Consider the following 27,953-nt stretch of genomic DNA (forward strand, 5'->3'; position numbering starts at 1 on the left):
AGTCTGGTAGGAAAAATACATCTAATCATTCAAATTTCTAATTAAAAATTTTCTTTTATTTTAAACCCTTCTTGAATAAAAATACTAAATTCTTTATTCTTCGAAACATGATTTCTTGTTTACTTTTCTAATTACCCTGTATGTAGAAGATATTGACATGCATTCAGTAATTGACAATATTGAAATGTTTAAGTGTTCAGCACAAAAAATTTAGATTTACAATCCATAGGCATGAAGAAGATAGGAAAGTTGCGTAATTAATCAGTGATCAAAACACGAGACCCTACTTGAGCCTGATGCTAATACACAACCACCCGAAGATTGTGAGAGAATTCGCTTCTATCCAATAATCTCTCTCTCTAAAACTTTCCCATAAATTCCCTTCCAAATTTTGCTTGCAATTTTGCTTTCAAAATTCAAGTCCAAATTCCTTTTTTTCGAAAATGAACCCCCCTTTTGTGAAAGAGTTATTTCCTTAAATCGGGGCACTAATTGTGTGTTTACCTTGGATAACTCCTTACTCACAACCCTTAACTCCTTACTAACTTTTATTAATCTTTTTTATTTTTTCTTTACCCTATATTAATTGAATTATTAAATTACTTTATTTAATTTTTACTTGACTTCACTTTTAATTAATTTATTAAATTTAATCTCATGCACACACTTTATGCAATTAAAATATCTTTATTAAATTCACTTATTTTATCTTTTTAATTAATTTCTTATATTTTCATCTCATGCATACATCATGCAAACTTAAAACTTTTAATAATTAATATATTTTCACTTAATTTATTTTCAAACGTTTAATTTGATAAAATATATTTTTTAACTTAATAATAATATTATTTAGCATTTATCTAAAAATGAACTCTAAATATATTATTATTAAATTAAATAAATATTATTACATTCTAAATTATCCTTATAACTTTTATCTTCAAATTTAATTATTTTTATTTAATTAATTTCTCAATTAATTAAATATAATTTAATATTAAAATATCATAATAACTTTCCATTAAATTAAATCATTAATTTGATCTTTTAATTAGACTTAATTAATAGAAAATTCACGAAAGACTCATAAAATAAAATACGAAAACCCATCATAGTAAAACACACACAAAATCAAACTAAAAGGTTATAATCATGAATTAACATCATTCGACGCATTCAAAGGGTACTCACTCAAATACTTGTCCTAATGGGCTTAAAGGTTTGGGATTTAGACTCAAGAATTTATCTCCCCCTCTCTTACCATTGAGATAATGCGATAGGATACACTCATCCTTGCAATTTAGGGAAGTCGATACTTGGTACTTGCAACCTGTATAAAATTAATGCATGTGCAAACACAATATTCTAAACTAAACAGGCAATGGTAGGAAATGGTGCATCGTGTACATCCCAACTAGTAGGTGACTACGACTCCCTTCCTTAATCACATCAGAAACACCATACATAAAGAAAATAAACACACGCACCATACACATGCATTATGGGGTAAGTATCCATAAGAAAACACATATAATAATAAACCATCTAACTAATCATTATCAATAATTGCAAGCACTATGATAATCATCATGCATACATGAAATATATAGTATCAAGTAATCTCATCATATAATCAACTAAATCTAAAACAATATCTGATAATCTTAAAACAATGCCACTAACCATAAGCATAAAACTAGCCTAAAAGAGTTCGGCAATGATAACAAAAATGCAAACTAGGGGCAGACACCAAAAAACCCTTGTCATCAGGAGGAAATTTGCTTAGTGAATTATACCTAGAGTGAAATTTTTGGCATTCATAGATCTCTGGCCCGCTCAACACATGACCTTGCAGCTTGTGCAACTCTTAAGCAAGGGCCTTTTGGTTGAGGGTAGTCTCCAATTCCGCCAGCCAACACATATTTTCCATCGCCCAATCGTCATTAACACACGAGATTTAGAATTCGAAGAGCCCTTAGTCCACATAGACACCCTCCATCAATGACCTGATCTACTCCATATGTAGAGACCAAAACTATCCCACATGTTGGACTGAAAGAGCATTCAAAACAAGCGTCTTACTAGGAATCCAAGTCACTCCTCTTATCAACCATTATCCTGTGCATTCTCACAACATCAAACTTTTGAGCTGAAAAATCCGACCATGATCTTTGCGACAGTTTGACCTAAGCTCTTCTTGTAGATCCAAGCACAAGGATATTGTAGTAAAAAACAATACAAATCACCCATCCATCTCAAAACACCCAATCTAACTTCTAAAATTGGAATGAGATCAAACAGATTGGAGGATTCTTTCCTATATAAGATAGAGAACAAACTCCTATTCTGTCTAACCAAATAGAAATATCAAATTTCTATTCTAGAATAGCAATTCCTATCTGCTCAACCAAGCAGGTCCTTATTGCCAATTGATTTGGGTTTAACCATGGAGGAAACTCTGTAGTTAAGCGCGCTCAGGCTGGAGTAGTACTGAGATGGGTGACCTCCCGGGAAGTCCCAGTGCTTCACCCTTGTGAGCATCACCTAGATCCAATGAGTGCTAAGAGTTTCATTTATTCTCATGAGAGATGGATTCATGTTGAATCACTACTCATGAAACATGGGTCAATGAGTTTGACTCAAAATCACATAGTTAAATCCTGATAGCAATATCACAATTTGACTTGCTGTGAAAATTATCTCCTACTTATCAATTGATGAGCTTAAGGGGCTTTCTAATGAATGGTTCATAAGGCACAACACTTGGTGAAGGTTTTGCAAATGGGGTTGCAAGCTTTGGGTTTAACCATGGAGGAAACTTCGTAGTTAGGCGCACTCAGGCTGGAGTAGTACTAGGATGGGTGATCTCCCAAGAAGTCTCGATGCTTCACCCCTGTGAGCATCACCTAGATCCAATGAGTGCTAAGTGTTCCATTTATTCTCATGAGAGATGGATTCATGTTGAATCACTACTCATGAAACATGGGTCAATGAGTTTGACTCAATATCACACAGTTAAATCTTGATAGCAATATCACAAATTGACTTGCCATGGAAATTATCTCCTACTTATCAATTGATGAGCTTAAGGGGCTTTCTAATGAATGGTTCATAAGACACAACACTTGGTGAAAGTTTTGCAAATGGGGTTGCAAGTTTTGGATTTAACCATGGAGGAAACTTCGTAGTTAAGTGCGCTCAGGCTGGAGTAGTACTAGGATGGGTGACCTCCTGGGTGCTTCACCCTGTGAGCATCACCTAGATCCAATGAGTGCTAAGTGTTCCATTTATTCTCCTGAGAAATGGATTTATGTTGAATCACTACTCATGAAACATGGGTCAATGAATTTGACTCAATATTACAAAGTTGAATCTTGATAGCAATATCACAACATATCTTCTTGTTCTTTTGTATGTTACAAGAATTCGCACTTCCTTTTTAAGTTCGACAGTGTCTCCAGAAACTAAAATTAGAAAATCTTTAACAAAACACGAACAAGTTTTTCACACGGACCCTCCGAATGGAAAAAAAACTGTGTGTCAATTTTTACAAATTTCAAGTCTCTTGGGTATGATTTTGCTACTGTACCGAGCCGTCCAGTTAGTTTTTGGGTGCACCGCAAATCTTGAGTAATTTGTATGAGTTGTAAATTGGTTTGAATAGGTTCAACTAAGATTGGTGACGAGGACGCAACAATAAGGTCTATTTGGTGCTGTAAATTAATTTGAAGGCGTCTGTACGAGATGGTATTGTTATGATTGATTTCAGGAGCTTGTGTTTAATGTGAATGGTTGAATGCTAATTGAAGGTCCCTGTGTGCGAAGGTCATGCTTATAGATTGATTTGAAAGGTCACTGATTTGAGATGGTTGGTGAAGAGGAAGGATGGGTGTGGCAGCAGCAGGTGGTGGAGGTGACAAGGGTGTGCCAGGAACAGAGGGACACACCGCTTCTGTGGGCAGTTGAAGTTAGTAAGTGCCTTATGGGAGCAGCTATCAGCATGCCCTCCGTGGAGCTGGGACATTTGCTCATATCACATCTCTGTTGGAACAACAATGGACCCGTTTTATGGAAGTACATTGAGCAGGCTATGGCATCCGGCATGACGCCTTCGTTAGTTATCTTGGCATTATTGACTTCCAGGTATTTGTGTATTCTTGAAACCTACCTTACTTTACTGTTTGAATTTAAGCTAACTAAACAGGGCTTTCCCAGAACCATCGCAGGGTCTGGCTGTCCAAAAAGACTCGAGGGCCTTAATAGCAGGTTGAATAATATGCTCAAATTTAGAGAAAGAAATGAAATTTATCGTTAAAGTCAAAATTTAATTCCAAAGGTTCAAGGGGTTGTGGTGTAATGGCAAAATCTATGACGATTTTCGGGTGTGACATTTATGGCATACAAATGAACATTGATCGTGTTTACAAATCATAAAATGCAGTGTAAATCTAATCTCATACCTCCTCAAATAGGCGGCTTATAAATTCACGTAAGAATTGCCATGCAAAAAGGGTCACATTTCAAAATGAAAGAAAATTCTTGACGCCCAAAGGAAGGTTATAGTTTTATATTGCATCCTTGTCAGTTATTTTGTATTTATAACTAAACTGATACCATTGACGCTCAAAGTCTGTTTGTTAGAATGTTACCTTCTCACTACAACGTCAATCTTGCTAAATTAGGTTCTCCATGGCAATTGAAACTGATAGCATGGCTGAATTTTGGCAATTGATTGTCAGTAAATATTATTGACTACCTGAGAAATATAAACCACTTTGTGTTTCATGTAATATGATCAACCAAATCGAAAATAATTGGAGTAAGGGGAATAAATACATGTCAACAAGAATAAACACAAAGTGGATTGATTGAAAACTGTATCTTTCCATTAAAAAAGCCATATATAATGTATTTGAAACAGGCAAAAACTTTCAACATATGCTAACAGAAAACTAGCAGATTTCCAGCTTTTTGCAGTAACGAAGATTTGAATTTCTCAGGAAACACAGGAAATCCATATAATATATATGATGGAATCCCGTGTTCCATATTCCATAAGACTTTCCAAAGTATATAAGCCATATTATATATGATGTAATTAGCACTGTGTTCTAGACCTTCTAGTTATCTACAGAAATTTCAGAGTTGTCGGAGTCCAGATTTGAGTTTGTTTCATCGTCATATGGTCTTCTGCATTGCTCATCTAATTGCCATTGAAGTTGTGCATAATCTGGGTATGTTGTAATTGTTGAACATTCAATTACTCAGGATTTGTATTTGCTGTTTCAGTTTGATAAATACCATAGCAAACTTGATATATTTGTAATCATATCTCATATTTCATCAATAAAAGTTCCTTTGGTATTATTAAGTTGTTTGTCATGTTCTCTCTTCTTTGGTACATGTAATTGCAACACAATCAATCCAAAATTCAAACAATAAAGCTCAAAAATTCATATCAGATTTAGAAAATCAGAATTCAGAAGTTCACATGACAAGTGTTCGACAATTTATCAAACATCCAAAACTAACAAAGAGGGCAGAATTTGTAGGATTCTTACAAAGAGCATGGAGTTTAGGGAATAGTGAAAGCATTCTGACATTAAAAAGTTTAATAACTCACCTAGAACAAAAAAGAAAGGACTTGGAAAGCCTCGTACTTTTTATTTTATTTTTGCAACTTGGGCACTCGATTGAAGTATGAGGGGAGCCAGAGCATAATAGTGCGTGTGAAGTGTACCTAAGAGGTCTCATTCAAGCAGATCTCTAATCAGTTATGAGTAAGGTACACCAAAAAGACAAATAAGACACAGGAGTTGAAATATTTTGCAACGACATATTAAATGTAAGCATTAAAATTAGAAGCTTGGTAAGTGTGGAAGATTTTGGTTGATCTTTATAATGAATAACATGCCTATAAGAAAATTTACTTACTAATGGAACTTCTAAATCAAAGCTAGATGATGAGAAGGGTGTCATAGGTTGCGTGTCTTGGTTCAAAACATCGAGCAAGCATAGTGCAATGGTGGGAAACTTGAAAGGACATTTCTATCATTCTTAATGACCTTAGTTCCAATTATTTTAATTTCTTGGAAAATATAATTATGTGAACTTTTTTTGCAACATGTGTGTGAATTTGTAAGATTTTTTTCATAAACTAAAAAATTCTTTGTTGCAATCACACAACACATGTACACATTCAAATAATAGGTTGCCAAGGTATAAGAAGTTTTTGTTACAAGCTAGAGTTTCCGTTGCACCAAAAGATCGACCTGTCAATGCCCGATACAACCGCTAGACTTATAGAACATAGGAGGCTGTTAAACCATGTTACAAATCCTGAAAGGGAATGTTGGCGGTTAGTCCAACAATCCCCCCCTCACCATTACCCGAGGAGATTCAAATCTATGACCAAGCTCTAATACCACTTGTTACAAGCAAGAGTTGTCATTGCACCAAATGATCGACCTATCAATGCTCAATACAACCACTACACTTATAGAACATAGGAAGCTGCTAAACCATAGTCCAATAGTTTTATCATCAACTTTATCATAATGACTGCATAGGTTCTTCTTTGAAAATAATAGTGCATTTTGTATGTGGCAAAACAAGATATTATGCATGCCCTTTTAGGAAAGTCAAAGATAAAAAAAATGTGCACTATCTTGCTTCTTCTCAAGAGGAAGGAACAAGATAAGTTGAAGATGATCACTTTTGATGTCCCTTTCCTGGTAATCTGCCTCAAATTCACGTAATCCAAACTAAACACAATATAGTTAAAGATATCACCCTAACTTGGGAACAAGATGAGATAAGCCTGTTTTGGAATCTGCAACTAATTGAGATAATAATATAATCATAATGCATGTAATGCACCCATTTTTAGGGTCAAGAGAGAAATACACTTATGACATAATTCTCATGGGCTAAACCATAATGAGGGTTGAGGAAGGAAATGGTGAGGTGCCATAATTGTCACCAGTTCGAGGCCCAAGAAAGGAAACTCTGCCCCCCTTGACCTCATTTGTTCTTGAGCATGCTCATTAGGTGGTGTACCTAGTGGAGCTTGTACACTGTTCCCCTTCATCATGCTAGCCTCATTTCCTTGTATGATTGAAGATCCTTTTCTTAATTATTTCAATAATTAACCCATATAGGCTTGGAGGTGTAGCATGCTAATCTATAACAATAAAATTTCTAAAACAATTTTTGACAAATTAATATAAAAATACTTTGGCCTATTTATCCTTTTAACATGAAAATAAATTGTTTCTCTTTCACATGAACATGAATATTTTTCCACAACCGAATTAACTACCTTCAAGTGAATGGAAATAAAACATAAATAAAAGAATAGCCTTCACATGAGCATGAATATAAGTAATAAATATCAACTGCTTCAAGTGAGATGGAATATGACTATTCAACAAATTTAACTACTTTCATTCGAGTAGTAAAAAGAATTTGAAAGAGAAGAGGATTACCATGCTTTTATCAACTTTGGAAGTTTTCAAATCTCTGTTGTCTTCTTGAGAGAGAGCATCATCAGAGGATTTGCCTCCCATCCATTGACCATTGATCTCCTGCACAATTTCCTTTTGGAAGTTGCTCAACCCTACACGAGAGGTGCAAAAATTGGCTAGGTCTAATTGCCATCCGAGTCTGATGTCTAGAACCTACATCAATCTTAGTCACACCGTCTAGTTTCCTCCCTTTATAAGTATGACCTTTCTGACTAGATGTTTATTTCTGGTTACTGTGATTGACAGTTGCATGCTTCTTGCAGTGCCCCGCCTTTTTGCCAAGGTTTATGAATATATAAGCACTGTTTTGTGTTGTCAGGTTCACTGCCCTTACTCTTTTATATTTGAGTGTTGTTGACTCTAATTGCTCATCTCAGGCTAACTGCCTTTATTTACCAACAATAATGGTCTACTGACCTTAAGGGATGGTGACCGTTACTAGCAATTGCTAACAATTATGATGCTCAACGGCCAAGTGACCATCTAAGGAGAACAAACATAAGCAAATGAAATGGAAGTATGAACAAAAATATAATGAAAATTTACCTCTTCAATCTCTTTGGCCAATTGTAGGCCGAGCCAACTTTTTCTTCATCTCAGACTAACTGCCTTTATTTACTGGCAATAATGGTCTACTGACCTTAAGGGATGGTGACCCTTACTAGCAATTGCTAACAATTATGATGCTTAACGGCCAAGTGACCATCTAAGGAGAACAAACATAAGCAAATGAAATGGAAGTATAAATAAAAATATAATGAAAATTTACCTCTTCAATCTCTTTGGCCAACTCTAGGACAAGCCAACTTTTTCTTATTTACAAATTTTCTCATCAGGTTGAGGACTTATGTGTGAATATATTTGTGTCTATGTATATGTGTATACATATACATATGCATATCATATACATATACATATAGTCAAATAATTTCTGCATAATATGTGCATGTTTTGATCCATGTAAATTTGCCATGATCCTCCAATATGAGGTTGTAGCATGCTGCCTTGTATGCCTTTTTCTGGTGTGTTTTGAATGTGTTTTGCAATGTTTTGAGATAACAAATATAAAGCAGATAATAAAGTAACTTGCAGCAATTTACACAATTCAGAGAATAGACAAACTCCAAAAATGTAACTGAAAATTCCAGATTTTATGATTTATTTTTTTCTTTTCCAAAAATAAGAGCAACCTACAACACTAAATATCATAACTTCTAATTCCAATACACCCAGAAAATGCAACATTGGTTTAGTTTGAGCCCCTTACAAAATGCACCAAATTGGGACACCAGAGCAGATGTCACGACTCACAACTTTAAGAATGTTCTGTAATAACCGCAAGGTAGCTGGAATAGTTCTAGAAATCTCTAATGCCCTCAAAACCCAATTTCCACCTCTTAAAACCCTAGCCGCCCTTCCTTGAGTTGTATGACCAACAAGAGAGGCATGACTTGTCTGGGAAAAGGTTACAGCCAATAAATAGTAAGAAAGAATGATAAATCCTCCTCAGAAACTCCTTTAATCAGATTTGTGGTATCCTTAATCAAAACTGAGGTGCATCCTCTACAAATCGGCTCAACTACAACCTCTGAAATTTAATCGCCAAGTTATTCTCTAGATTATATCTCTCAATAATGTAGAGAATACCATTTGCAAGGTTTTCTGCCTTAACAACCCTAACAAGAACAATGCCCTCAAATGACATTGGCAATGTCAATTTATCAAATTCAACATATAAATGAAGTCACAAAATGTCTTTTTACCTTTTCTCCTAAGATGTGCAATCCTATTCTCCAGGCGAATTTAATTCAATTCAACACATCTCTCTGAATTCTCCAATGTCTTATTAAATATAAAGGGCCACATATATAAAATAAGTCGCTTTTACTTCATAACTGCTCCCCTTACAATTCTTTGTAAAATAATCTAAAATAATGATAAAGTTAAATCTATTAATTTATGAGCTATGTTTATTTAAAATTCCTGGATCATATTAAAAGCTGAGATTTCATCAAAACTGAACACATCGACAATACTTAAACTAGCAACCTTTTCAATTGGCCTAGCCATTGCTCGAAACGGACTTACTGAAAATAGAACTATTGGAAGACTAACCCAAAATCACTGTAGAAAAATATATTCTGCTCATACTCCTGATGGAAGCTCCATTAACCGTCAAATATTGTCAAACTGCTGGGTTTATTGCCTCTAATGCTCCCTAACCCTAACTCAGTAGCCTATGGGAAACAACTAAATAGACTAAAGGTCTACAACTCTATTTAGGATGTGGACATTACAGAGTTCAAGATAATGGGCAACACAAGGAGTCCAAAATTCGGTATATTTTGTGTTTCTTGTAGCATCCTAGAGAAACAAAAACCAACAACTTAGTAAATTAGAAATTAAAAATATTAGTCACTATATCAGTTGACAAAGTGCAATTAACCATAGAAAACATCAATCATGATGGGTCAACCCTTCTCCCAAATACATGTCTCTCATCGATTTCTGCTTTCAAATCAACCACCTTTTGACTCAAAATAGAACCCTTTATCTCCTTGTCATTAAGGGCTTTGAACTTTGCCCCACAAACAATAATGACATTTATTATATTTTCCCATAAAGTAGACCTAAATAAAATAAAATATTTTAAATTGAGAGTTAAGCTGTAAAATCTTCAATGCATTGGCACATATGCTAGACTATTTATTATAAAAAAGTAATAATAAGTAGCTAGCTGCATGAAATGCATTGATCCAATGGAACAAAAAGCTCCCAATTGCACATTTTGTAGCCTTGTGCTTGTCCTTGTTCCAACCCATGCTTTTCAGTGACGTTTGGGATCCTAGAGTTAACTATGGAACAAAATATGAAAATCTAAATTGGACGAAGATTCATGAATTGCAAGCTCAATACTTATACTACCACTTTCGTTGCTACTACACAGATTAAAAAAATGAAGGAACTGGAAAATTCTCTCCATTCATGGTTGCCATTTCTTATTACGATAATAGATAACTTCTTTTATTATTTAATTGTTATCTATTTTTAATCTAGTGTAAATATTAGAATGTTTCTAATATTTAGTTAGCTGTTAGTTAGAATAGAATGTTCCTATTCTTGACGATTGTTTCCTAAGGAAACATTGTTTTTTCTTTTGTATATAATGATCTATTGATCACTGTTAATATAAGCAAGTATTTTACCAATTACTTTGTAATATGTTATCATAGCTAAATTCAATTTTTCGAACAATTTATAATTTCCCTTGGAAGTTATTTGCTTTAATATTTCTTGACTAATTTTTTAGGAAACTTTGTGGGCAAAACAACATCATTTTTTGTAGAACTTGTCTAGGGGTTCAGGCAATGGTTTCCTTCTTTCTCTAATCTTTTTTTCCTGGCAGAAAATCCCTGTGTTTGGCCATGATTTTCTGCATTTTCATGGCGTTTTTCCTTCTTGCAAATCACTACTCTTGTTTGATGCGATTTCATGGTGTTTTTTTCTGCAATTTTTCCTTGAAATCACACCTGATTGTGTTGCAGTGTTTTTACAGGATTTGTAGTTGTTTTGTGGCCATTATCGACAATGTTAGGTGCTGTCTAGAGTTTCTCAAACCCTTAGTAGCAAATTTGCACCCAACAACTACATTTTTTTTCTTGCAAATTTTGCCGCTTTTGAAGCCTTTTTCAGCCCAAGCCATTTTTGATTGAAACCCTAATTTTCCATATTGGATCCAATTTTTTTTTTTAATAGATTCTTGCTGGGTTTTTTGAGAGCTTAGCTTGGCTGTCTTCTGCTTTTTCTGGGTGCCTCAATTTTCGAGCCGACGGATCCAAAATCCGACTACATATTTTGTCTAGGTTTTTCGAGCTCTTTTTTTGGGTACCTCTTCATCTTTTCTTGGTCTTGTGACTTTTTGCCTTGAAGTATGTGCCTTCGCAGATTTTCACGTTTTACACTAGAAAACGTGCCATGGCATCTCTGACAAATATTCTGTTGGAGAGAAATTAGAAGTTCTATGGTCACAATTATGGCATGTGGAAGCAACGAATGTTAATAATCTTTGAATATTGGAATACTGATTAGATTGTTTGGGTGTTACATAGCGTCCAACTGCAACTAGTACTTATTAGGATACGTGGGATCAGAATAAGTAGGAGGCAATGATGCTTCTCAAATTATCAGTAGTTGATGATCAACTCCCTCAGATTCCATTCAACAAGACAACTACCAAGATATGGGAGCATCTCAAGAAACTTCATGAGACTTCAAACAAAAGCAGGGCCTTCTTTCTTGAGTACTCTATGTTTTCTATTGTCACAGATGAGTGGAAATTGCTCTAGGAACACCTGAATAAAATTCAAGATATGCGTGTTCAATTGCTTACCATTGGTTGCAAGATTGAGGAAGAGAATATCATGGTAATAACCCTCAAAATTTTACCCAAGTCTTACGAGTATTTTATTGAGACTCCCAACATCACTTCTACTGGCGTTGATTTGAAGTTTACAGATCTTTTCACACTTCTTCTTTAGCAAGATTGGTGGAAACAACAGTTTGGTAGTAGTTCTAGCTCCACCTCCATAGAGCAAGCCTTTGTTGCTAAATCCTTTCAGAAGGATAAGGGCAAGTCTCATTCATAGCAATCTTCTCAATAGAAGTTCCTCTGCTCCAGCATCATAAGGCTCCAAGAAAAGAACATTCAATGCAACTGTTGCCACAAGTATGGTCACATGAAGGTTGAATGTCAGAAATGCTTAGCTGTCCAAGCTAAGCGATTTGGTTCACAACCCAAAGCGAATAGTGCAGAGCACATTGAGACGAGAAAATCTGCCTTTTATGCCTTCATGACTAAACGTCTTGCAGATCATGTGAAGTCTTCTGCCTGGTACATTGATTCAGGTGCTTCCTGTCATTTCACCAACCGTAGAGACTGGTTCACTGACTACCAACCTTTTTCAGATTCGGTGATTTTTGGTGGAGGGGAATAGTACATTGTTATCGGCAAAGACAACATTCAGATTCAGTCTGTTGGGAGGAATCTCATTTTCCTCGATGTGTACTACGGTCTAGGGATGAAACTAAATCTACTCTCATCAAGTCAATTGTTGCAACACTCTACATCGTTGGATATCACCTTCAGTTCACATTAGTGCACCATCATTGATAGGGATACCCAATTTGTTGTTGCCGTTGGCCTTGAGGATCATGGTCTTTCCAAACTTGATGATTCTGGATACCTAGCTATGATTGCTCGACGGTCTTTTGTCAACTCACTTTGGCATCAATGGTATAGGCACTTAAATGTGCATTATCTCTCTCAGCTTGCTCAGGAAGAGCTTGTCCTCGGTTTGCCAAAGATTCAAACTCAGCTTGGAGTTTGTGATGCAAGGAAGGCTGGAAAGCAACATTGTACAACTTTTCCTGTTAGTGACTCATAGTGCGCTTCTCAGGTACTTCAACTTGTTAATGTTGATATCTGCAGCCCTATGGCCACTCCTTCTGTCCTTGGGTCTAGGTATTTTTTGTTGTTTGTTGATTATTTCAGTAGAAGGATGTGGGTGTATTTTCTTCAAAAGAAATTAGATGTGTTTATTGTATTTCAAAAGTTTAAACCTCTAGTTGAAAAAGAGTCTGGGAAATCTATTATTGCTCTTAGGACAGATAATGAGGGGAATTTTGTTCTATTGAATTCTCTAGCTTTTGTGATACTCATGGCATCAAGTGCCAGTTAACCACGCCCCACACACTACAATAGAACAATGTAGTTGAACATCGGAACAAAACAATCATCGAGATGGCTAGATCCATGCTCGAACACATACATGCTCTGTAGAAATTTTAGGCAGAAGCAATTAACATTGCAGTTTACGTTTTGAACTAGTCACCCACTGTGGTGGTCAAAGGTAAGACTCAGAAAGAGGCTTGGTCAGGTTGTAAGCCCAAAATCAGTCACATAAAGATTTTTGGCTCTCTTGCCTATATTTAGATCCTTGATGTGTCCCGCACTAAGTTGGATGCCAAGAGTCAGAAACTCACGCTTTCTGCATACAATGATCTTCACAAAGCCTACCGCTTGATTGACACTGAGACATCTTGACTCTTGTACAATCATGATGTAGTCTTTGATGAACAACGAGGATCGTTCATGCTTGTTTCTTCTATTCTTGATCCAATAGATCAGCCTCTGAAGGCTCATGATTTGGGAATTTGATTTCCATTAAGTCCACCTGATGGGAGGGCTCTAGTAGCTCCAGTTCTACCAGCGATTCCTGTATAGACACCTCCCAATTCTCCTGCAGGATCACCTCGATTTGTAGATGCTTCACCTAAGTTTGATCCAGATTCTTTTGGTGAAGAACCTGATCATAAAGCATCTCGTAATGCTAATGTTGGTCCTCCTCCTCTCGGTCTAAGTGGTGGGCTAAGATACTTGTTGATCTTCAGGATGATGAGCTCATTGATGGGAAAACTGCTTGAAAAAAGAGCAAAGCTACAGTGTCAGTTAATTTCGCTCTTATGGCCAACATTCATAGTGTGTTTGAACCTCAATAATACTCAGAGGCTATAGGAACTCCAGAGTGAGAATAGGCCATGCAATTCGAATACCAAACCTTGTCGAAGAATCACACCTAGGTCCTTTCTGATCTTCCACCAAGGAAGAAACCCATTGGCTGCAAATGGGTTTACAAAACAAAATACAAGTCTGATGGTACTTTGGATAAGTACACAACTCGTTTAGTGAGCACTATTAGATTAGTCCTAGGCATGGTAGCTCAGTTTGGTTGGAAGGTCCATCTGATGGACGTCAAGAGTGCTTTCTTGAATGGTGACCTACAAAAAGAGGTCTACATGATGTAGCCTCTTGGTTTCAAGGTTGTTGGTAAGGAACATTAGGTTCTCAGGTTAGTGAAAGCTCTTAATAGCTTGAAGCAGGCCCCTAGGGCGTGGTACATGAAAATCAACAAGCACCCTAGTGATGGATGCCTTTTGCTTCAACCATCTTGGCCTCTGAGGCCTTGACTACTTATTTGGCCCCATTTTGTGGAAGGAACCTCTTTGTACCCTAGTTTTGGAAGGCAAAGGATGCAAATCATGCCATGAATGTAGATCAAATTCTTTTACCTGTTCAAACCCAATTGGTTACACTTCAATGAATTGAGGAATTTGTAAATACTCAAATTTGTCTCACAAGTTGAAGAATCATTATTTGTAAGAGTTATTGGATTGAGAATGATTGTAATTTAGGTGCTTCAAGTCCATTATTCCAGGACCACTCTATTTGGGTCTTTGCATGTCTTTTATGCTAAACATACATGGTATAAACATTACTGATGGAGGAGCATCGAACATGGAAGAGCAATCTTGCATCACCCAAAAATATTGTCTAGTTTTTCAATAATGGCTATCTTTGGGCAGGGTTACTATTTTTCGGCAAGTTTACTATTTAGCAAGTTGTGTTTTTGAGTACAAATTGTTCCAATTGCTTCCCTAGTAATTCATTTTGGATATATAAGCCTCCTCTTGGTCAAGTTTTGTGGAAAGATCAAGTTTGATCGGTTGGCACCGCACATGCCAAGGGCTGTAGAGTTGTTCGAGAGGTTTTTAAAAAGTGGTTATAATAACTAATTAGGTCCACAGTTTAGAAGATATGACCTTCGGAAGTTGCTCTGCTTGATGAGAAAAAGTAAAATCCTTAAAATACTCCAATGAGTGCTGAAAATTGTTCGGTGTGTATTCTCGGCATATTCCAATGTAAGGAAAAATAATATAATGGTTGTCGGCCTTTAGAACCTTCTAGGGCTGTTAAACTTCTCAAGATAAAGAAGACAAATACAATTATGATGAGTAGCTCTGATGGTGCATAAGGTGGCTTTGGCTGTTAAACTTCTCAAGATAAAGAAGACAAATACAATTATGATGAGTAGCTCTGATGGTGCATAAGGTGGCTTTGGCTTGCAGATTATTATAATGAAAATGCCCATGTGGCTGTAGTATGTTATTTTCTGAATATTATGTCATTTCATTGAAGATAACATAAAGCAAGTGTTTCTGTTCTTGTGATTCTTTGTTTATTTTTCTGCTATGTTATGTGTGTTTTGTTATTAAGGGGAGTACCCTTCATCAATTATGTTTTTAATATGAAAACTTATTCTATAGAGCTTTAACAATGGAATTGTCCTCTTGCCAGACACATATCTTATTCGTGGCAACTCAGAATCCTTTCATTGCTTCTTATCTTGTGAAGGCCTCTTCTTTACCTTGTTGGCTTCAAATACTAGTCAACATAGTGAATAGCTGTTGCAAGTTCTTTGCTGTGTAGCTTTTCCTTTACCAAAGGATATATAGAAGGAACCCTCAACTCTGTCGTTTTTCTGATTCTTTCACACATAGAATTGATTTCTTCATAAATTTTTTTGAATTCACAACTTGAATTACTTAAAAAATGCTGGATGATGGCAGTGAAAAACTTATAATTGGCCTAGAAACAATCGTTAAGGACCATCTGTTTCACCCCAAATGCACGTTGCATATGGATTGCCACCAAGCTCCCCATACTTCATTCGCTATTGATGAACACAAAGCCTTTTTATTCATGTAGAAGAACAAAAAGTATGAAGTATGAAGAAAAGAGTCTGGGCATTCTACCTTGGAAAACTTTTGGTAATTGACTTTTATGACTGTGGTGATGATTAAGTATCAGCATATGTATATGCTATTGTTTGTCTACTAGCTATTTAATGCATTGACACTTGTGAATGTTTTTAAGTACACTTATTGATGAATGCAGACAACATGGTATCCAAACCATATGCTTGTGCAGCAATCAGCCAGCTGCATTACATATAGTTGTAGGATCCATGATGATCTGGATTCATGCAATGCCCCAGTGGCATCATTTAGCTCATTATGGAGGAAACCTGCATTTATATCTTTCTTTGAAGAGTCTATTTACTTCAAAAGATAAGGGTCTTTGGTGTAAGGTTACTATGACATTGAAAGGGACAGTTTCTAATACTTGTCCAATCATCTTCAAAAATGCTATGCTTTTCCATTGACCACACTTTTAGCTGGTACAGTTTGTTGTTCTAGCCTCTAGGCATATTTTTCTATCAGAGTTGTGCAAAGCTTCTCCTACCCAAGTGGTTTAGAGTCTAGACCATGTTGCTCCATTGCTAATAGCTTGAACCATATCATCATAGTTAGGTGCACAAGCAACTTTAAATAGTATTCTAGTTGTATAAAAGAAGCATGTAATTATTGCACCAATCATATGTTGACTGCGCACACTATACCAATTTCCAATGGAGTTTGGGCTGCCAATGCACCAATATGATGTGTGACGTATTACATCAGTGACAACAAATATGAAATATCAATATGTCTTTGCCCCCATCTGAAGTGGAAACGGTACCATTGACCATGACTTCATTATTAGACTTTGTAGGATCACCCTTTGCACTGTCTAGTGTCTCAGCCATGCTGTAAACAGTCTGAGAAAATTGTGGCACTTTTTGTGCAGTTCATGTTTCCAAATGATAAATCTTGTTGCCACCCATCTTCTAAAAAGGGCACCATGCTCTAGAATTAGTGATCAAGCATATAAAAGTAGGTAAACAAATGTGGACGAGGTTGTGAATGGCTTGTTTTATAATATCAGTCTGGAGATAAATCTTGACAAAGAGCTTCACAACAAGCTGCTGTGCAAATGTACTCACATGAAATCCAATCATTTTCAGCAAGATAATTATATTTAATTTATAGCCTTTTGACTCTAACCCTACTAGACTAATCAGAATTGTGAATAACATGACAAACCAAATGTACAAATGGAATCTCATTTCTTAGAGTTTAATCTTGCACAGTCAAAATATTTCCACTCTTTTCAATACCAAAGTAGTGGTCTGGTGATCACAATAACCAGCAGGGACTGTTGGCAGTGGGCCAGCTTCCCTTGTTGGATCCATGACATGGTTTAACAACCTCCCATGTCTTCTATAAGTCTAGTGGTTGTATCAGGCATTGACATGTCGATCCTTTGGTGCAATGACAACCCTAGTGAGTGACAAGTGGTATCAGAGCTTACTTATAGGTTCAAATCCTTGTAGGCTGTGACAAGGAATGCTGGGAGGGGGATTGTTAGCACTGGGCTAGCATCCCTTGTTGGATTCGTGACATGATTTAATAACCTCCTGTCTTCTATAAGTCTAGTGGTTGTATAGGGCATTGACTGGTCTATCTTTTTTTGCAACAGTAACCCTAGCACTTAAAAAGGACAAGGGACATTTATTGCTTATGTTAATGATGTAATGACATCACTATATTTGTGTCTAATAATAGACTAATAATTAAGTGGTCACCGTATTTTAGCTTTTCCATTCAATAATTAATACAAGCCACAATCATTTTGTGCCGTCAATTTCTTCCAAACTTCATCCATTCTTCTAACAATTTTTACCCTTAGAATGTTCCAAAACTTTTGGTACGCCCCTGTATATATGATCCAAAATGAGATTATTTAGTGTTCCCATTGTCATGGATGAAATTCAGATGACATAGTGCCAAAGCTTGGGAACACATCGTACAACCAAAAGGCAATAGGTATAAGTTATAACATTGTGATAATAGCAAAAAATGGAGTTATTTGTTATAGGACAGACTTTTCATACAAACTTTTTATAGATTATTTTGGGTCATGGACAAATTTCTCTGGTTTTTCTTTGAGAGAGGGAAATGGATGCACAATGATTTCCAGATCAAAGGTATAGCTGGCATCTACCCTAGACTTAGAATAATAAATGCATAGATTTTTTTATTTTATATAATTTTTCAAACAAAATTGCTTATTACAAAATATTTTATCTGTTGAAATGAGTCAAGGGAATAAGTATTATTGGCAGGGAAGGACTGATGGATTGTACTTCTTTGGGATCCAACCTAGATAAGTGTGGAATTTATCCATACCTCTTTGAAGTTGTTCATAATGAATAGATGATGATTTTGATTGCACTATCTACTTTACAGAGGAGAGTGATTAGTTTGTTAACTTGAATGATTATTTTTTATTCTAGATTGTAGGAATCGCGTATAGCACACTCTATAAACTGCAGTAAACCAGTTAAACTTTTTAACGTGATCAGTGAAGCTGGCGCTACACATCCTTTGGTACCATGTGGGCTGGTGGGAGACTGGACCTCATGACCTCGTGCTTAATATTAAGAAGCTGTGGCCAATCAAGCCAGGCTTCCAGCCTAACTTGAATGATTAGTGAAATGAAAGAATCTATTGAATTAGTTTGAGATTCCTCAATGAGAACTCGGCATAGTATCAAATCGGGCTAATTTATAGTTCAATTTATAAACAAAAAATATGTCCTCTACTTTTGATTCATTAAAATTTCAACATGAGAAATTTATGTCATTGCTGTAGTCCTTTATAGATAAATTGTTTTCTCTAATAGGAGAATGCTATTTAGCATGCACTGGGGATTATAAGGAGGTTTGCACAATTAATTAATTTTTAGCTAAAACTTATAGAAACCACTTATTCCTGGGAGATTAGTCCAATGCAAACTAGATTCAAGTCCTAGCTGTTCTTATCCTTTCTGACATGGTACTAGAGTTACGCGTTGGGTGGGCTCAAGATGGTGTGTGGATTTACTTCTAGCGAAGGCCAATTCATACTTCTGGAGAAATAGAACCTATGATGGGATGGCATTTAGTGGTAGGGCGCCATAACGCACTAATGGGAGCTCCTACAACTTTTCAATAGTCTTGGCATTTGTGCCTTTTGGCATGGATCCTCTTTTGATTGAAATGTATAAGGGTTTCATATAATCAGTGGTTAATGACAATATCACTGTCCATAAAATATCAGTCATAATCAGCAGTCATATTTGAGTATTTGACATATTTAACACATACAATTCATATCTTAGTATAGTATTTGCAACTTTTCTATTTTACAAATTTGCCAAAGTTTCATTTGAAATGTAATTCTTAGTCTATCCATAGCAGAAACCCCCTGGTACCCGGTCCCTGCCACCCCCTCCACCATCCTTGAACTTAGGCCCACTATTCCCTTATCCCTCAAACCTATTCCCTCATTCCCCAAGAGGTGGTGGAACACTGATTTTTCCTGAAATTTTTGAGGATGGCAAGGGCATGGCTACGAAAATAACTCAAACAAACTAGAAGCATCTCAAATTTAAGAAGTAAATTCAGTGTTGAAGTAGCAATGACAATCCTTCCCATTTTCTTTTTACTATTTTAGGGCTTTTTACTTTTTAGCATGAAATTTTTTTTAATAAACATTTGAATTATTGAGTGGAGATGATTGGTGAGTCCTGAAAAGGGGGACTTCCTAGTCTTTGGGATGTCTAGGACATTAGGAATGTCACCCAACTTCCTAGGGTAATGTCACCCAACTTCCTAGGGTGGTGTTCCCATGGAACATTGATATTTTGCCCATTTAGTTTTTGAGATATATCCATTCCAGTTATCACAAAAACCCTCCAGCCTTATGTGCATGTTATCCATATCTCTATATATGGTCTATGCAGTTGTGAGCTTTTCCTCTCTTAGGAGAAAAAGAAGATGTTGATTAATATTGATGTAGAATGGTTACCATACAATATATTAAAGCATGAATTCAACATTACCATTATCAACATAATAAGATAAGATAAGATAAGATAATAATATTAATGTCCAACTAAAGACCACAAAAGGTCTATGGGACTGAGAGCTTACAAGAAGAAAGCTGAGAAAAACAAGAGCACCAAACGTTGTCCGAGAAAAAGAAACAAGAAACAAGAAACAAGAAACAAGAAATGAGAAGAAGAGAAGAGAAGTGCCAAGGCAAAGACTAGGAGTCTTTCGTTGGCAAAAAGAAATTGGTCACAGAAGGATATGACTGTAGGTGAACATGAGCCCTGACCTGTCTATGTGAGCTCTTGGAGGAGTGTCATTGTTGGAAGAAACTGCCTGGAGTGACTGGTGGTACTGGACAACCTTTTCACACCTCATGATGGAGATAAGGGTGAGAAAAAGATAGTAATGAGTTGATCAAAGGTATGTCGACAAAGAAGTAGTGATTGTAAAGTACTATCGCAGAGCAGGGTGGCCTCCTGAAGGTAAGGTGTGAGGCATCGTTGGTCAATGTAACTGAAGAAAGCTGAAAGAGAAAAAAAGTCATTGAAAAGACAATGAATTTTTTCTCTAATCTCATTGAAGATAGGGCAATGAAAAATAGAGTGAGTATTTGTTTCGACTTGTGCTAAAGTACACAACTGACAGATCCACTCTCCGCTATCCATATGATGGTCAGTCTGAGCTCAAAGACGGTGAGAACCAACTCTGAAGGAGCCCAGAGAGATACACAAGGCATGACACCAAAGTCAAGATAAGTAGCTAGGACGAACAATAATCCCATCACAAATCTCCAGAAAGTGCTCAACATAGAAGGCCATCCTTGGATGTAAATCTCCAGGAGGGTTACTCCAAGTAGTGATAATGTACTGTCGGTAGATATCAAGTCTGATATGCTCATTTAATTCTTGACGAGAGGGGAGGAGATGAGCAGGGGCATCAAGCGAGAACTGATATGGAGGGAGGCGGTCAATATCAATCCCAATCGAGCTTAGTAGAGAGGATACCTGAGCATACCATTAGCGAGCTCGAGAGCTAGTATCAGAACTCGCAATCGTAGCAAAAGAGTAGTAAGAAATTATTAATAATGATAAGCATACCAAATATTTGTGAGGGAAAATATAATTCTTTATTGATTACCAAAAACAACAAGTACATTCATGTTTAATTGTTCTTAAATAGTGCTTGGTTGGTTAGAGAGATTAACCAACACATCCCTCGCTACCTAACTACCCAAATCCACATTTAACTATCGTTAATTACATTATTGTTTTATTATGCCCTACATTATCCCCCCGACAAGAAGTTGTCTTCCATACGACAACCCAACAATTAAACAGAAGAAAACTAGACTTCAAGACGTAGGCGGGAAGATGTCCTTGAACTGGATGTGCGTTGTTGCAGAAGCCACAGATCCCATTCTTCTGCCATTCTTAGCTTGGACTCCTTATCACAATCGCAAGGCTTCAATCCTATCCTTTCCCTAGTTAATTCCTCCAAGGGTAGGGATACTTATACGAATCCTTTTATGAACTTCCTGTAGTATCCCACATGCCCTAAGAATGATTTGATGGTAGTCACATTGAAGGGATTTTTCATATTGGGGATGCATTTTATCTCGTCGGCATCTGTCTTCAACCCTTCTTTGCATACTATGTGGCCCAAGAGTCTACCCTGCAGGACCATAGATATGCATTTCTTTGGATTTAGCGCTAGCCTTGCCCATTGACATCCTTCCATGCACTCCCCGATGGCTTTCAAGTGGTGCTCCTTCCCATTGTAACTTGACTAGTCATCTAGGAAAGCTTTGAAATTCCCTACAGACATTCCCTCAAAGATGTGGAGTATATTTCTTTGGAATGTGACTGATACTTTGCATAGCCCAAATGGCATCCTGTTGTAGGCATAACCCCTTCTTCCACTATGAATTTGGTTTTCAGTTTGTATTCTTTGACAATGCTAATTTGGTTATATCTTGAAAACCTGTCCATGAATAAGTACATTTCGTGACCGGTCACTTTTTCTAGAATGCTATTCATAAATGGGATTGGGAAGGGATTTTTTATTTTTATGACATTAAGACATCTGAAATCTGTAGAGATCCAAATTTGGTTCCCATCCTTTTTCAATGATTGAACTATAGGTAAAACCCACTCACTGGTCTGCACCTTAAATATTATACCTATGTCCAACATCTTGGTGATCTCCTCTCGTACTTTAGCCACATAGTTCATGTTCATCTGATAGGGTATTTTGTGCACTGGTCTTGCTCCAGGTATGAGGGGTATTTGATGGATGCATAGTTTTGGTGGCACCCCCTTTAAGTCCTTATAGATCCATGCAAGCACATCCTTATATTCTAGGAAGATTCTAAAGGTTGTTGCTTTCAGCATTGGGTCCCAATCATCTCCTATCAAAATTTCCTTAGCATGGTCTTCCTCTCCCAAATTTATCCTTTTTAGTTTAGCTTCTTCATATTCTATTTCCTTGTCCTTCTCAAATTTGTGAGTCGAAGTGTAATCAAGTTTGGTTGTACCCTCCTTGTATTCCTTATAGCACCTTAGGTATTCTTCTTGAGATTCCATCTCCTGAATGTGCAACATAGTACATTTTGGTTGAAATACTTCATAATCTCCCATTTGCCAGTGGAACAAATCATTGAGGGAACTTGTTTCATCCTCTAAACATTCTTCTAGCTGTAATATGCCTACTTCATTTGGCTCGATTCCTTCACCATCTTCTCCTCTCCGCTTCTGAATTAGATGCGAGTTCTTGACTTACAGTTTGGTTCCTCAAGTCAATTGTATACTTCCGTCCATCTACTTCAATGGAGAGTATTTTTTTTCCAGTTGTGATTCTCCTTTGCTGCTAGCAGCCATCCTCTCCCTAATAATGCATCACATCCCTTCTTCTCTAGAGTAATCACTACGAAATTCAGGAAGAATTATTGTGTACCAATAACTACTTTCGGTCCCATTAGAGTCCCTGTTAGCTTAATTCTGTGAAACTGGATTTGGATTGCCAAAGAGTTGGTTACCCGAGAGCCTTCCGAGTTTCTTCGGGGAGGACATTAACACTTGAGCCTCCTTCAACAATAGTATTTGTAAACTTACATTCCATTATCTTCATTTCTACCACAGTAGCTGTACTTCCCATCCTTATGGTAAATAAGGTGTTACTTTTGCTTCCTTCTTTCCATCCTCCTTGAAATGTTCTTCCTTAGCACTTACTCCTTGTGTTACTGCCACCCTTAGCTGAGGTAATGTATCCAATAGATTGACAATTTTCACGGGTATGGTGGCCTCTAGTACTTGCTGCATGATGTTAGTTCCCGGCATGGACCTTGTGGAAGGGAGTTTAAAGGTACTTACTTTTCCTTCCTTTGCCATGGTATCTTGGATATATCTCCTGGCTTCTTCAAACTTCTCTTTTTCTGTGCCTGCATTAGGATATGCAAGTTTCCCAGCTTGCATTTTTGTAATGGCTAGGTGAGTATTCTTGCTTGTCATGTAGGTGACCTGGGTTCGTTCCCCGGCAGCGACGCCAAAATGTAGAATGGTTACCTTACAGTATATTAAAGCATGAATTCAACATTACCAGTATTAACGTAAGAAATTATTACCAATGATGAGCATACCAAATATTTTTGAGAGAAAATAGTATTCTTTATTGATTACCAAAAATTAAAAAACAAAAAGTACATCATTCATGTTAAATTGTTCTTAAATAGTGCTTGGTTGGTTAGAGAGACCAACCGAAATATCCCCTCTGTACCTAACTACCCAAATCCACAACTATCTATCTTTAATTACATTATTGTTTTATTGTGCCCTACAATTGATTCTTTATTTCTTTGAAAAACGAAATGTTTGAATGGTGCAATAAATATTATGCAAATTATAGTGATTAATGGAGCTATATTCCCTGTTTACAGGAGTGAAGGAATGCACTGTTAGTGCCCAATTTTTGGTGGTCATCAATTTGAATTTTTACTGCTATAAGTTGTCTCACAAAATGCAGTTCCTTCTTGTTGTAGTAATATAGTGGTTTATATGAACCTTCTGGCACTTCTTATTTGGTGCTTTTTGACTTGAAAAATATGTCTGTTCTCGGCTTGACACATTAATTTGGTTGAGATGCCTTATGAGGTAATTGGACTCGTGAACAATTTTTATAAGATGCAACGTAAATTTTCTTTTGATTTATGGACTAGGTTGTCTTCTGCTAAAGTTTATTAATAGTTTGGCTCAACATGTAGTCTTCTTTTAGCAATATTTTCTGGATAAATTTTTAATCAGCATTTTACATCATCTCTCTGTAAGTGGATTTGTACAGTTTATTGGATGCAAAAAGATTGGCTTGTAATTTTTGATTGGAAAAATATGTTTTAACTTAATTTTAGATCAGTTTGGAGATGCCTTATGAAGGACCTTGTGTGTAATTATCTAAACTTCTAGTGCCACTTATTGCTTGATGATCATGAGCACATCAAAGTAACTTTTTTTCCTTTATGTATTTCTACCTGAAATCTAACAAGATTGAATTCCTATTCGGCATGAGTTTGACGTCGATGTAGCATTAATGACAAAAACTATTCAATAGTACATAGTTAATAGTTTATTAGTGCACATAAAATTGAATTTAAGCACAAAATAGAATTGAAGCATAAAACACATTAAATATGTTGCCTTATGTTGCCTTTATATCATTCCTTCTGCTTAGCACAGATACAGATAACAGAATAACTCTTTCAAAATGGTATGTTATATGGGCTGTATGTTTTAATGTACATTTTTATTTATAGTTTGTTTTTAATTGAACTGCAGGGTGATTCCCTGTCGTCAAATTCAGCCAGAAGCTTATAGACTTTATCTGGAACTTCTTGGTAGATATTCATTTTCCTATTCTTTGACAAATACAACTTCCAACAGTAAGAAGTAAGTACAGTTTCAAACTTAAGCACTCTTTGATAGCAACATTAAACCACAATTTGATCTTTAGTTTTAATCATTTTTAGTGAAAAATAAAGATAAATTTCACAGATATACAAGAGGCACATTCTAGTTTGTGCTTGATACTATCCTATTTCAGCTGTTGAAGAGAGATTGGTAAAGTTTACTAGTAAGTCCATTTCTGTGGTTTACCTTTTTTTCAGTCTTTCTTTCCTATCCCATTGTTTGCCACTTTCTTAAAGAAAGATCTTCTTTTGGGCATGAATTTGTGAGGTAGATTTGTCTACTACTGAAACTTGCAAGTTTATTTAGCTTCATTTAGTTTATTTAGGCTGAAATTACTACTGCTTGTTTGCCAAACTTCTACACCTGGAAAGTAATGCAAAATGTGTAAATCTGTCATCTAAAAAAATGACACAAATTAAGTTTGATTTGCTCAAGAAAATGCGTGTCACGAATAGTAATGATAACATCATCCACATAGATGACAAGAAGAATGATGTTGCTACCAGTGCTTTTAAAATGTATAAATTGGGATTCGAAAGACTTATTGGAAGGCCTTGTTCATCCAACAATTGTCAATCTTAATGTTCAATGCGCTAGGGACCTACTTTAGGCGATAAAAGCCTCACGAGTCTGCATACTTGGTGCTATTTGTCTACAACCTTAAATCCTTGAGCCTATGTCATGTATACTTCTTCCTTCAAATGTCCATTGAGGAAGGCAGTTTTCTCGTCCATTTGGTGGACTTTTCAACCAAACTATGTAGCAATGGCTAGAACAAGTTGGGCGTTTGCTTGTCTTTGTTGGAGCAAAGGCCTCCTCATAGTTGATCCCTTCTCCTTGCGAGAATCCCATAGCCACCAACCATGTTTTGTATTTGTCAAGTGTTTCATTAGCTTTATACTTGACAATGTACAACCATTTGTAGCCAATGGGCTTCTTCTTGGGGTGAAAGATGTGAAAGAACCCGAATAGTTTTCTTCAAAAGATGTTGATGCTCAAATTCCATAGCCTTTTTGCATTTTGGTTTTTTTTTTGCCTCTGAATTGAAATTGTAATTGCTTAATATTTTAATTTTTAACTATGGAGACAAATGCTCCTTTTTAAGCAACTACAAGGATGATGTTTGTGAATAAAATGATTGTGAATTGTAGCTAGAAATAGAAACTAATTAAACTAACAAAAATACATTAAGTGATCATAAAATAAGATTGCTATAATACACAGCCTTAATGGTCATTCTATCAACTAGACCAATTCGCCCCCTAAATTTTACAAATTTGTGTAGGCTCAGAGACTTGGTGAGGATATTTGTTGTTTGGTCCTCAGTTGGAACTTATTATGACATCCCAATTCCATCTTCAACAGGCTTTCTAATAATTATGACACCGCAATTCCCTCTTCAACAGGCTTTCTAATAATTATGACATCGCAATTACCATATTTTGTGACCCCATGTCAATGACTACTGAGTCATACATCTTGAAAAATGCAGTTGCAGTTTTCATTGTATCAGATTCAACCACATAATTTAGAAATATGGCACCTCTATCAAAAGAGATGATGAAGTTGACGAGGGTTCGGTTCCTTCTATCAATCCATCCATCTGACATATTGGTGTACCCACTACTAGCCCATGCTAACTGATGCTCTTGAACTACAACTTGAACATCTTTTAGTGTGTCATTAAGCATAGAAACCTTCATTATCTTGTAAGATGGGGCTTTAGACCCACCCCCTACAACTGTAATGGCATCCATCATAGCCTGCTAATATGGAGATCTGCAAGCATAGAATGCCAAGGTAGAGGAGAACCAAATATTCAAAATTGACTTCTTTTCCCACTCATGGACAGTCTTCCTCCACCCTGTAGTTTGTGATCCTGTTGTAGTATAAGGTCTGAAGAATTCATCGATGTTCCCTCTACACGTGTCTGGGCTACGTTCTATAGAAACAGGTGTTCTCCTAGAATCTTTGAAATTCTCCCCTCTTGCATCTTCCTCACCCAATTGATTCATTCTAACATCTGTAGAAGTGGAACCTACTTCAACCCCAGTTCTCACCTTTTTGCCTTTTTCTCAATAATTTTATCAAGAGCTTTTCTAGCATGTTATGTGACATTTGGAGGGCATATAGTGCATCCTGTGGTGTTTTCTCCCACTTCTTTTGCCAAATGCCATTTGAAGTGGTAAATTCCACCACTGACTTTGTTAAGACACCAATTGCATTTAATCTTCGTGGTACCATTAATCAGTGTGCAATGTGTCCATGGAGAGTCTTTCAAATGTGATATTCTGATCAAGAAACAAATCTGTAGAAGCATTTTAATTCAGCATTATAATATTGCAGTGGGTAAGTTAGCCTACTTTGAAACTCTATCACAATTTATGTATCACTAGTAAAGCATTAAAATATTTAATCATTGATCAATAAATTAAATTTATAATATTCTAATCAGAGAACTAGAAGAACAAAATAACCATCTAACCACATAACCATATATCATCCTATATATGGTGCGCTTCAGCATTTCAAGAAGCAAGTAAAACAATGAATCAGACATGACAGTGAAATGGTTGTAGACTTCTGAGCAATGATAAGTGCTGTGTATTGGAGACTGTAGACGGTGGCTATAAAAACTTACTATTTGGAGAAGTCTGTGTAAAAGAAATTGATGCGAAGAGGAAACATTACAGAACTATAGATGCAGCAGCAAAAAATTATCAGCACAGTGTTAATTTTGGAACAGGTATGTTTATTTAAAAAGGGTTACAACTATTTTCCCATTCTATCAAGTTTTATTACATTTCCGTCCC

At 36.2% G+C, this 27,953-nt stretch overlaps 1 protein-coding gene across 1 annotated transcript in view; it reads left to right on the forward strand.

Annotated features, from left to right (window-relative positions):
- Positions 1–3,474: 3,474 nt before the first annotated feature.
- LOC149550086 (mediator of RNA polymerase II transcription subunit 33A-like) overlaps positions 3,475–27,953 on the forward strand; it is a 226,544-nt gene continuing 202,065 nt past the window's right edge. Inside the window, exons 1-2 of the mRNA XM_089793231.1 lie at positions 3,475–4,146; positions 25,009–25,119. Of these exons, the coding sequence (XP_089649357.1) occupies positions 3,869–4,146; positions 25,009–25,119 (389 nt within the window). The 5' untranslated portion in view covers positions 3,475–3,868. The remainder of the gene's footprint in view (positions 4,147–25,008; positions 25,120–27,953) is intronic.

Source organism: Cupressus sempervirens, chromosome 7 (genome assembly GCF_028749045.1).
Source record: "Cupressus sempervirens isolate cs-2001-9-10 chromosome 7, ASM2874904v1, whole genome shotgun sequence".
Classification (NCBI taxonomy): Eukaryota; Viridiplantae; Streptophyta; class Pinopsida; order Cupressales; family Cupressaceae; genus Cupressus; species Cupressus sempervirens.